Source organism: Macrobrachium nipponense, chromosome 19, assembly GCF_015104395.2.
Source record: "Macrobrachium nipponense isolate FS-2020 chromosome 19, ASM1510439v2, whole genome shotgun sequence".
In the NCBI taxonomy this organism is placed as follows: domain Eukaryota; kingdom Metazoa; phylum Arthropoda; class Malacostraca; order Decapoda; family Palaemonidae; genus Macrobrachium; species Macrobrachium nipponense.
The window spans coordinates 64,439,360-64,452,475 of record NC_061088.1 but is presented as its reverse complement, the minus strand read 5'-3'; the positions used below and the strand labels follow the sequence as shown (position 1 = coordinate 64,452,475).

General features: G+C 42.5%; 1 protein-coding gene across 1 annotated transcript in view; it reads right to left on the bottom strand.

The window, feature by feature from the left end:
* LOC135217567 (cytosolic Fe-S cluster assembly factor nubp1-like) overlaps positions 1 to 13,116 on the bottom strand; it is a 184,004-nt gene that overhangs the window by 42,694 nt on the left and 128,194 nt on the right. Inside the window, exons 4-5 of the mRNA XM_064253536.1 lie at positions 10,769 to 10,870; positions 9,459 to 9,549 (exon numbers count right to left, since the gene is read on the bottom strand). Of these exons, the coding sequence (XP_064109606.1) occupies positions 9,459 to 9,549; positions 10,769 to 10,870 (193 nt within the window). The remainder of the gene's footprint in view (positions 1 to 9,458; positions 9,550 to 10,768; positions 10,871 to 13,116) is intronic.

Below are 13,116 nucleotides of genomic sequence, written 5' to 3'. Positions count from 1 at the left end.
TAGAAACAGCTAAACGTGATTCCTCTCTAAGGAAGATAAGGAAATCAGCAATTTCGGTCACAGAGGTATCGGAAGAGGACAGCTTCTTCGACCTACACCATCTACGGAAGACTTCCCACTTCGATTGATAGACCCGCAGAGTAGAGGACCTGCGGGCTCTGGCAATTGCGCTTGCAGCTTTTCGCGAAAAGCCTCTCGCTCTGACAAGTCTTTCGATAGTCGAAAGGCAGTCAGGGAGAGAGCGTGGATGTTTCCGTGATATCTCTCGAAGTGGGGTTGTTTGAGCAGATCTGTCCTCATGGGAAGAGATCTGGGGAAGTCCACCGTCCATTCCAGTACCTCTGTGAACCAATCTCGAGCGGGCCAATATGGGGCGATTAGAGTCAGTTTCGTCGCCTCCGAGGAACGGAACTTTCTTAATACTTCCCCCAGAATCTTGAACAGGGGAAAAGCGTAGGCATCTATGCCCGACCAGTCCATGAGAAAAGCATCTATCGCTATTGCTCTTGGATCTTCTACATGGAGCAAAAGTTTTCTATCCTTCTGGAGAGAAACGTGGCGAACAGGTCTATCTGAGGCTTCCCCCAGAGAGACCAGAGCTTTCGGCAGACTTCGGAGTGTAGGGTCCACTCTGTTGGAAGGACCTGGTTCTTCCTGCTGAGTCTGTCCTGCTCTGACATTTTTTGTCCCTTGTACAAACCTCGTCAGCAATACAGTGCCTCGTTCCTCTGCCCTATCAAAGAGGGTCTCTCGCTATCTTGTATAGTGTAAGCGAGTGAGTCCCCCCCTGTTTTCGGATGTAAGCCAGAGCCATGGTATTGTCCGAATTTACCTGGACTACCACGCCTCTGACCTCCGACTCGAAGTATTTCAAGGCTAGATGAACTGCCATAAGTTCTTTTACATTTATATGCCAGGACACCTGTTCTCCTGTCCAGGTTCCCGACACTTCCTTCTTTCCTAGAGTTGCTCCCCATCCCGTTTCCGAGGCGTCGGAAAACAACACTAGGAGAGGGTTCCGAATCGCAAGGGTTATGCCTTCGTTCTTCTGAAGCGGGGTTAACCACCACCTCAGGTCTAATTTTATTTCTTGAAGAATGGGAAACTGATCCGAAAGATCCCCTTTCTTTCTGTCCCACATTCTTTGCAGGTAAAATTGCAGAGGTCTCAGATTGAGCCTCCCTGGGAAACGAACTGCTCCAGCGACGAAAGGGTGCCCAGAAGACTTAACCATTCCCTCGCTGAGCTTCGTTCTTTCCCTAAGAAGTTTGATATTTTCTCCAAGCCTCGAGCAATTCTGTCTTGCGATGGAAATGCTCGAAAACCCCGAGAATCCATCTGAATCCCCAGATAGACAATGTCTTGGCTGGGGACCATCTGAGACTTCTCGAGGTTCACGAGCAGTCCGAGTGAGCGAACGAGATTCAACGTCGTTTCTAAGTCCTCCAAACATTGTTGTTTTGACTTGGCCCTTATTAGCCAGTCGTCCAGATAGAGGGATATGTTCACCCCCTCCAGATGAAGCCACCGTGCTACGTTCCTCATAAGGTAGGTTGGTGAACACTTGAGGAGCCGTAGACAGGCCGAAGCACATGGCCCTGAATTGAAAGACCCTTTCCTGCATCATGAATCGTAGATATTTCCTCGATGACGGATGAAGAGGGATGTGAAAATATGCGTCTTGTAGATCCAAGGAGGCCATCCAATCTCCTGGACGCAGAGCCGCTAGCACCGATTTGGATGTTTCCATAGAGAACTCTGTTTTCTCTACGATCGGTTCAGTGCGCTCACATCCAGGACAGGTCTCACCCTCCCGAGGCTTTCGGAACTAGGAACAGTCGATTGTAAAAGCCCTGAGAGTGTGGATCCGGTACTAATTCTATGGCCTCCTTGTCCAACATTTGTTCTACTAATTGCAGAAGGATCTTCCTCTTGACAGGGTCCGCGTACTTCGCCGACAGTTCTCTCGGAATAGACGTCAAGGGAGGTCTGTCCCTGAAGGGGATGAGATATCCTCTCCTCACAATTGAGAGGGACCAGTTGTCCGCCCCTCTCGACGTCCATTCTTCTGCAAAATTCAGTAGTCTGGCGCCTACTGGTGTTTGGAGGACTTGAGGTTCATTTGCTTTTCTTGGTAGTCTGAAAGGCAGAAGCCCTACCTCTTCTTTCTGCTCCTCTCTTCTTAAAGGAGGATCTCGAAGATGAACTCCCTCGAAAGGGCGGCTTCGGGACCCGTGTCTCCTTCCTTCGTGGAAGGAAACAGCTGTCTTCGGCCTTTTGGTTGATTGAACAGAAGGTCCTGTGTCGCCTTCTCGGTAAGTGAGGTGAGAAATATCTTTCACTAACTGAGAAGGGAAAAGCGGTTAGACAGAGGAGCATACAGGAAGGGACGACCTCTGTGCCGGAGAGACAGCTTTCGTAAGAAAAGAACTGAATACAGTTCTCTTCTTAAGTATTCCCGCCCCGAAAAGGGAGGCCACTTCTCCTGATCCGTCTTGCACTGCTTTATCCATACAAGTCAAAATACTATTAAGGATATCGGGGCTCAGTTGTTCATTGTCTTGTGTCCTCTTGGCCATCACCCCAAGGGACCAGTCCAGAAAGTTGAAAACTTCCAAGACATGGAACAATCCCTTGAGGAGATGGTCCATTTCAGACATTCCCCAACCGTTGTCTTGGGTGAAGAAAGAGAGCGTCTCCTTGACGCAGTCCACAGCGTTGAGAAAATCTGCCTCTGCAGTCGCTGGGAGGGCGAGTCCCATTGCTTCGCCTGTCTCATGACCAGATACCCCTCCTCCCAGAAAGTCTGGAGGGAGGGCAGGTAAAGACAGTCTTTCCCGCCTCCTTCTTGGAGTTAAGCCAATTTCCAAAAGACTGCAAAAGGCCTTCTTCATGGAAATTGTCGGCCGCATCTTCAAGAAGGAGGATGGACTTTGCGGTTTTCGCGCTCGTGAACAGCGACCGACCGAGGAGAAGGAGGAGCGGCAGGACTCAATGAATCTCCAAATTCTTGGGAGTAAAAGCGCAGCCAACGCTTTGTAGTCTGATAGTCCCGCCGCTTTTTCTTTTTGATCTTCGGTGTCAGAGACATCTTCTAATGCAAGTTCCACCGGAGAATCATTATTAGCCGAGGGAGAACGTCTCTTCTCGCAAGGTGAAGGACTCTTCGCAGGATTCAACTGCTTCCCGACAAGGTCGACGGCCGCCTGTGCGACATCATTGTGTCCCTGTCGGGAGAATGCCGATCCTGAGAAAAAACCCGATAATCATCTAAGCCCTCCTGACAAGAATGACGGCCGCCTGTGCGACATTTTGCATTCTTCTCAGGAGACAGCTGTGCTTGCGGCAGATTTTCACCAGAAACGGACATATCGTGAACAGGAACGACGGCCGCCTGTGCGACGTCTTTCGTCTCTGTCCAGAGAAATCCGTTCCTGGTCCAAATCATAAAGAGACGCTTCCTGGTTGATTTCTCCGTATTGTTCTTTTGAAGAAAATCTTTCAATGCGCTTGGACGTATCTGTCCGTCTCGGACGTGTCGTCTGTCCGAGCTGTCCACATATGGAACTTGGCGCTTGGCTGGTGTCATTCCAGTACGACACTTACTGCCTGTCCGTCTTGTCCGCTTCTGGCTCCTGGCGCCCGGACGGAGTTGCCTGCGCACGACGTTTTTTCCTATCCAGGCTGTCCGCCTTGCCACGGCTGTCCGCGGTAGGCAGGCATCGCTTGAACATAGTTGTCGCATAGGACATATCTGCCTGTCCGGGCTGTCCGCTTCTGGCGAATGGTGTCTGGTTGGCGCCGTCCGCGTAGGACACTTTTTCCCGTCCAAGTAGTCCAATTCTGGCGCCGAGCGCCTGGGAGGTTCTGTCCGACTCGGACACTCTTCGTCATTGTCCGTATGTTGCGTTTCAATTCTATGAGTTTTCATCCTTCTTTCTTTATTCCTCTCTGTACTCGTACGAGGAGTAGAGGAGAAATAAGTCTGGAGTCCGGAACGCCCTTCGGACGAGATCTCTTAACCGGAAAGAAAATCGTCCTTTTCCTCGGGAGGTCTTTTCTCAATACTCCTACTAAAGAGGAAATCTGCTCCTGCATTTTACGTAGGATGTCCGTCGCTGTTTTTCTTCTTCTCTTTGTCATGAATAGGAGAATGCGCTCTGGAAGGTGTAGAGATCGAGATATTGTCCTTTTGGCTCTTTTCCTCTCGTAGGGAGAATCGTCCGGAAAACGTTCCGGGCTCGAGTCCAACGTCGGAGCTTTCCAACTCCTCTTGATCGGACGCGACAATTCGTCGGAAGTCCATCCACTTCTTCGAGGAGACGAATCGGATGACGAAAAGCACTCTTTCAGGATGCCATTTCCAATGGCGATCCTTGGCAGTCTGGGACGCTACAGATTCTGCCGAGGGGACGCCTGACCGATGGGGATTCTCCGTAACCTCCGTACGACTGTCGACATTCCTTCTCCTCTGGGCCTGGGAGCTTGGAAGAGGTCTAGGTCTGGGAGCGAGACAGAGCCGATCAAACGCACCTCCACTACACTGGGGACACTTATGTCACTTTCCACATTCTTACCTTTAAGAGCTTGCATTTCAAGCTCCATCCTTCTTAATGCGGTCTTCAGATTTGCAATCTCCGTAGCAGAACTTGCAACATCTGCTACGGGAGAGGTTGATACTGCATGTGAGGAAGCAATTACTTGGGGGTTAGTTATACTAACTGGCTCGTTAGAGCGTGATCTACTCATACTTCTAGAGACAGCCTTTCTAACCCTATCTCTCTCTAGTTTCCTTAAGTAGGAATCTAGTTTCTTTCCATCCTTCCTCATCCATATTCACATTCATCACACGTGTTATTTCTCGTGCATTCATATCCCTACACTTCTTGCATACCTTGTGAGGATCTAACGACACTTTCGGTAGCCTCACCAAACAACCCTCATTCATACATCTAACTTCGCAGCTAGAATCAGACATTTTTGAGCAAAATCCAAAGCCAAAATCCAAAAAACGTTCCACAAAAGCGTATGCCAAACCACAGATCCAAATACGTCACCAAAAAGACAGTCCAGAAGATCAACGGCGATGAAAAACGAAAATCCAAGTCAGGAGGTAACAACAACGATGTTATGGCTACCCTCGACAGAGCAAATCTGTTTTAGAAAATGGGATGGTTCCTAGTTCTGCCACCCAGCAGCAGTGGCGGTAGATCACCTGACCTACCTGTAGCGTGTGCCGCGAAATTCGAATTTCTGTCGGGGACGACGGAGTCTATAGCTAAGTATATATCTGCCAGGGAAGTTGAATGTATAAAAACTTTAATTACAAAATTCATAATGGTCGTATTTTAAAGAGATGAAAATGACCTTTCCATTTCACTTGTAAGGATAATTCCCCTTTCTTACTGAGATGAAAGAATTTTTATGGTAGATGCACGTGTTTATTATATTTTCAAATAATAATAATAATAGAAGTAGTAATACAGTGGTACCTCAAGATACTAAATTAATTCGTTCCGAGGCGGCCTTCGTATAATGAGTTTTTCGTATCTTGGAACACATTTTACATGTAAAATGGCTAATCCGTTCCAAGCCCTCCAAAAACACCCCATTAAATTTCATAATAAAGCTAAATTGACCTATAAACAATGAAATACTACAACAATTTGGACCATTCAATACCTAAATTAAGAATAAATATCGAAAACCTGTAAATAAAGTGTATATTAGTGTACAAGAAATATTATTACTGTAACGTAAAATGTGGAAGCTTACCTTTCGAGTGAGGCTATCTCCGATAGTGGCGGCAGAGGAGGAGGAGGACAAACGGCAGATAACGTACGTACGTACGTACACTTAACTTTATGAAAACACACAAAAAATTTAAGGAAAACCATAAAATTAAAATTTACGAAACACCTTAACAAAACTGTAACACTTAACTTACAAAAATCTAGAAATTACGTAAACATTTTTTTTTCTTTTTTTTCTTTTTTTTTTTACTTTTACGTAGGCTTTTTTTGTTCTTCCTTTTTTGCTTTCAACTTCTGTTTTTTTTATCACTTGGTTCTTCCTTTTTGCTTACTCCTGCTAATGCTGAAGGCCTCTTTAAAAAATAACGATCCAAGGAAGATTGCTTCTGCCTACTTTTCACAATGTTCCTGAACGACTCAAGCAAACGTCATCGAAACTGCGCAAAGCATACGACCTGTGTGAGCCTTTTCGGGGTGTCTTTTTTCGATAAACAATTGCACTTTATGAAAAGCGCTAGAATATCCTTAATTTCTGCCGTTTGTCATAGGCTCCTCCTCCTCTTCCTTGCCGCTGCTAGAGAACTCCTCTTGAACGACGTTAAGTTGCATGGCCTCCAACTCCTTCAGGTCATCCGTCGTAAGCTCCTCTTGGTGCTCCTCGAGAAGGTCGTTGATGTCGTCCTCGTCGACGACCAGCCCCATGGACTTGCCGAGTGCAACGATCTCATCAAGATCTGGTTCCAAAACAGTTTCGGGATCATCAACTGTTTCCGACTCAGCAGTACCAGCTTCGCCCACGTCGAATCCCTCGAAGTCTCTGGCGGATACGGCATCAGGCCAGAGTTTTCTCCACGAGGAATTCAAGGTTCGCCTCGAAACCTCCTGCCAAGCTAGGTCAATGAGTCGGATGCAAATGACGATGTCGAAATGCTCCTTCCAAAATTGACGCAAGGTGAGGTTTGTGGTATTGGTGATGTCGAAACATCTCTTGAAAAGATGTTTCGTGTACAGCTTCTTAAAGTTCGCTATCACTTGCTGGTCCATGGGCTGGAGGAGAGGGGTGGTGTTGGGCGGAAGAAAAAGAATCTTAACGAAGGAATACTCCGCTAGGATATCTTCCTCGAGGCCAGGAGGGTGGGGAGGGGCTTTGTCCAACACTAGCAGACATTTCAGGGGGAGGTGCTTCTCTTCCAAAAAACTCTTCACAGTCGGGCCGAAACACAGATTTACCCACTCCGTGAACAAAAGCCTCGTTACCCAGGCTTTTGCATTAGCCCTCCACATCACTGGAAGCTTCTCCTTCAGCACCTTGTGGGCCTCACCTGGCAATCCCCACTGGCGTTTGAACAAAGTGCAAGCGTAAGACTGTCTTTCATAGGCTTATGCCCGGGTAGCTTCTTCTCTTCCTCCGTGATGTACGTCCGACGAGGCATATTTTCCAAAAAAGGCCAGTCTCATCACAATTGAAGACTTGCTGAGAACTGTAGCCTTCCTTGGTCATCATCTCGTCGAAAGTCTTCTTAAATGCTTCGGCCGCTTTCGTGTCCGAGCTGGCAGCCTCCCCATGACGCACCACCGAATGGATGCCAGTCCATTTACGAAATTTCTCGAACCAGCCATGCGAAGCCTTCCCCTCCCTCGTCCGCCTGCGCTATCAAATCGCCGAAAATAGCACTGGCCTTGTGAGCGATTGCTGTCTCCGTTACTGTATCGCCAGCGATTTCTTTGTCTTTTATCCAGATGAGGAGCAGCCGTTCCATCTCGTCGTGCACATGGCTCCTCTTGCTGGACAAAATAGTAATGCCCTTCGATGGTGTAGTTGATTTGATGGCATCCTTCTGTTTAAGGATGGTGCCTATTGTCGACGGATTACGGCCGTATTCCTTTGCGATCACACTCAATCGCATACCAGCTTCGTACTTCTTTATGATCTCCATCTTTGTCCCCAGAGAGCAGAATGCGCTTCTTTCCGTGAATTTCAACTTTCTGGGACCCATGAACTACGTTAATTTAACCGTAAAGTTACACAAATACGTAATAATACAGTCTTCGCACAACACGATAATATGTACTGCAACGAAATCACTAACGAATTTACGTTACTAAACGAAAATCGTTGGATGCGAAGAACGAATGCCGATTGCGTATGGTTAAACGTTTTCGGGTGCGGAGTGGCCGAGCTAAGGGACGCCAGCGCGTACGTATAGAAGATGCATGATGGGAGGGATGCTGTCCAATCAGAGAGAAGGATCTCATGGCTTGGCTAGCATCAGGAACCATAGGAGAGAGGAGGATGGTGGCGAGTCTACTAGCACTAAGATGGCGGTGTGCGCGCGAGTTTCAAAATTGTTATCGGGCAAATCTCGGACTTTCAGAAACCTTTCGTATCTTGAAAACTTTTCGTATGTAGAGCAGTAAAAACTTTCGCATTGGCTTTCGTAACTTGGATTTTTTGTAAGTTGAGCCTTTCGTATCTCGAGGTACTACTGTAATACGATAAATAATTTCAAAAGAAAATTCTTCCCTTTGTCTTTTTCTGTATCAATTTCCCCACCTCAACTCGAGTGACACTCAAGCTTAACAATGCCATACAATGGTCAATGAATTTAATGGTTTTATGTAATCTCTCTCTCTCTCTCTTACTAAGATGAGATCATTTTCATGGACGTGTATGTAATAAGTTTATCATTAATATTCCAATAATAATACTATAAGTACAAAATTCATATGAGTATTTTAAATACAATAATCATTCCATTTCTCTCTTTTAAACAACTCTCTCTCTCTCTCTCCACAAGATACTTGTCATACATTTGGTGTTTCTATTTCTTCCTTTTATCTCTCTCGCTCTCAGCAAAAGAATTGATAGACATACAAAGCATAATTGCACAGTCCTCTTTCTTTCTCTCTTCTCTGGAGAAATATATGTATTTATGGGAGGGGGAAAAAGTTGCCTACAGATGTTCATTTCAATCTATTGAAACCTAAGGAGTTATTTCTCTCTCTCTCTCTCTCTTGTATTTTAATGAAAATATACAGTAATTTGTGAATACACAGTGTTGCACATGAAAAAAGTAAATTAGTGATAATTTTAAAGATACGGCCCTAAGAAAAATTGCAAATTAGTAGTGAAATTTTCCCTATGGACATGTTTTCAAGAACGTCGTTCCGGCTTACGACGATTTTCGGGTTACGACGCGTCTTAAGAACGGAACCCCCGTCGTAACCCGGGGACCGCCTGTACTCTGTTTTTTTCCGTCTGTCCATCCGCATGTGATGGTCGCGCATGGTAACACTGCATCCCAGGCTTTAAATAATTACGCTGTGTGTAAGTTTTAGATAAATAAAAGGATATCTGGGTGTACATTTGCAACTGAAAAGCGTTCTAATAATTTACTGTAGGCGAATTACACCATTAATATTCGAAATAGGATATTGTTATTATTGTTGACTGTAAGCTGAATGTAACTATCCAAAGCCTGGGACACAGTGTTACCATACGCAAACACCACTGGCGGGTGGACAGATGGAAAAAAACCGAGTATAATATCTAGCATTATTTTCTGATGTTTGCATAGAGACAACATAGCATAACCTGAAAATGAAGCATAACTTGTAAACTACTGAGACACAGCTTATGTCTAAATTCTTCATTCCAGTTTTTATGTATTACCTTATAATTAAGCTAACATTGGATATCATTACCATTCTTTTTGGGGCCTCTCCAGATGACTGCATCATCCTTACTATTCAAAAGAAATCCTATTGACATTACAGCCAAATTTTCACCAACATACTGAAAAGAAATGATGGCAAGATGATGAACAAAGGTTGGTATCATGTTAAAGGTGACATTATGTGAGGCAAGGAAACCATAATGAGCTATTTTTCAATCTGAAGTGAACAGCTTTGAAAAGGAGGAGAAATGAAAAAATATACTCTTTCTAAAAATCACTTGACCAATAATACTGAATTACCTAATTAATACCGAATGAGTTTTTTGGCAACAGAACTTAAGAGGGTCAGTGATGCCACTAGCTTACATGACTATCATATGTATGATGACTAAAAAAAAAATAAAATATGAAAGAAATAAAAAACAGATGCTTTCCTCAACAAAGAAAAAACAATACATACACTTGAAAGTAAAGTACTTAAAATGACAGTTTATTCATAAGAGTTTTGAGAGTAAGTATTCACCATTACTAGTCCTACAACTGAAGAAGCACCTCTTACTTATAAACTAAACTTTGATATTCAATAATCAAATGCTTAAAAATCAGTAGCAACTGACAACTGCCACTAAGGGGTTTAAGGCCCTTAAAAGAAAAAGTTTTTCTACCTTGTGTGGTCAATCTTAATCTATAAATGGCTTTTTCATACCAAAATATTTCCAGGAAGCAAAGAATTTGAATTGCTCCCTTCTTAAAAAAAAAAAAAAACTTCAAATCTGAAACTTGCATTGAATTCTAAAACCTTTCAAAATGTAAGGTGCATCATCTCTTTGAACATTTAAAAGTTTTAAAGCTGGAATGCATCTACAATAGTCTACTGAAAATTTCCTCACAAGTATCTCATAATAATCTAACATTCTAACACTGGTGATTCTAAATTCTTCAAGGAATATAAAAATCCTATATCCATGTGATCTAAGCCAGTACAAATCTCAGAAATCAAACCATGGATTGGATTTCTTTGAGCAGCGCTTCCTGAAGGGTAGTTCAGCTCAAATTAAAGGGTGCTGATGTATGGCACATAGAGTCTTTAGGCTAGCTTCAACTAAAGAAAATGACTATGCTAAAACTTTACTTATAAAATAACTCATCCCTCGATGAAATATTGCAATTTATTTAATAATTCTTGAAGCTTCCATAATTAATTATGCCTAAACAAACAAATAGAAATCCAGCCATACCAATAACTCCCAAAATTCTCTGAAACAAGCAACTTGAGCATGTACAGACGTATTAATGCTAACAATATACTAATCAGATTTGAAATTGAACAATACTTACAATGGGTGACCAACCAGTTCCTGATGAGTGTACTTTCTCCTCTAGTGCCCCCAAAACTCTAGGTTGAGATGGGCCACAGATATCAATATCCAAAACACCAACCTGGAAAAAGAAAAGAAATACAATACATTTATTTACACAGTACAGTTGAAATAAAATAATACAAATATTTTTAGATAATAAAGATGTAGAAACAGTCCATTGATAACAGTAATAAAACAATAAACAGTGAAATACCACAAATATCTTCTTAATAATTTTAGACACTGACTAACAGTGCAATCTTTTTAAAATAATTTTCAAGCTCCCGGTTTTGATATATCGGTAACCATCAATAATTCTGGAGTTCACATGGACAATACACATATATATTAAAATATTTCTCTTATAAGAAAAGGCTTATATTGTAAATTTCTTCGTATATAAACCATTAAATTATGGGAACTATCCCAAAAACATGGTTGAATGATAAAATCAAACAGGAGACCTTATTACATTCTCATTTGTTTCATTTTCTAGACAGTCTATCGCATTATTTAATAATCCTTATTTCACACTTTCTGGCTAACACAAGCTTAAACCAAATCTTTAACTTCAGTTAGCTTGGCTAATGTGAATAGCTACCTTTTCAACTGAGAAATCAGTATTTTGAAACAGCAAAAAGAATTATGCCGCTGAACTAACCACAAAATGTGAATTGAAGTTTATACTTTTAATTATTCTAATGCTGTTACACACCATATATATACTAGAGTAAGAAGAAAGGAAAGTGTACATATGGAGAATAAGGATTCCACGAACATGAGTCTTATGTGAAATTTCAAATAATGTAAGTCTCCATTTTTCATTAAAAAAATCCCTTATTGTTCCTTTCTTGTTTGCTTATTTATCTACACATTTCAAGTGAGACTCAGTGTTCTAGACATTTCAAGTGAGTCTCTATTCTTCATACATAAAATCTAGTGTTCCTTTCTTGTTTGCTTATTTGTCTAAACAATTCAAACAAGTTCCACCGTTCTTCATCATAAAAAAATATAAAGTATGTGGTTTGTTTTCTTATTTATCTAGATATTGCAAATAAGTCACAATATTCTTCCTCTGGTTCCCTTCATGTTTACCTGTTTATCTTGTGTTTCAACATCCTCCATCATAAGAACTTCATCGTTCCTTTCTACTATTCTACTATGGGTTTCAGAGACAGTACAAACACGTTTTTTGGCAATAACTCTGTAACGAACACTCGTATCAGAACGAGATTTTGCTATAGTGTATTACACCCAGCGCCGTAATTTATAAGGGTATCGTGAATCACTAATTGTAAAGAATAACGACACTTGTACATGTACCAAGAGCCAAAAACTCCATTATTCAGAAATGGATACGAACACAACAGTAAATAACTCCGCCTACCCTCTCCCTCCACCTCCACCGCAAGCACTGTCCTTCGTCTTTCCCTCACCTTCCCTTCTCTCTCTCTCTGAAAGTTGTTTCAGTTTAAACTTATTTTGTATGATTTTTCTGTCTATCTATCTATCTATCTATCTATCTATCTATCTATCTCTATCTATCTATCTATCTAATACTAGTTTACATTGGTGTGTATTCTAACGAAAGGCCTAGATAGGGTAAGATTCACCCCCCACCGGTGTGAAATCATTTATAAGATGTTATCTCACAAACATTCCCGGTAACAAATCAACTCATCTGGATTTTCTCTCTCTCTCTCTCTCTCTCTCTCTCTGTGTGTGTGTGTGTGTGTGTGTGTGTGTGTGTGGTAGTGGTACCTACTGTAAATGGTTATTAGAGTGAGATACATCTGAATGTATGGTGGAGCAGTAGAACGATAGACACTATGATTTATGGTAAAGCGACTGTTATACTTGTGGATTGTTACCTTCTTCGTAATCCTCATACGGACTCAGGGTATCAGCAATATAGTACTTGTATTATGAAGGTGAAGAAGAGATGGCCACCACGGAACTTACTGTCGGCACGGTTTCATTAATTAGTTTGTCACGCAACTCTTCAACTTTTTAGCCATGAAAAAGTCGCCAATTGCCTTCAGATTGGTTTGAACAGGCAACTGGTTGTAGATACTCTGTGTTACAAATAAAAATTGAGCCTTTCTACCGGACATTCATTAGAGTTAAACTCTTGATTATACCGATGAACATATAACAGTCGCTTTACCATAAACCATAGTGTCTATCGTTTTACTGCTCCAGTACATTCAGATATCTCTCACTCTAATAACCATTTACAGTAGGTACCACTACCACAGAGAGAGAGAGAGAGAGAGAGAGAGAGAGAGAGAGAGAGAGAGAGAGAGAGAGAGAGATGAGCGGATC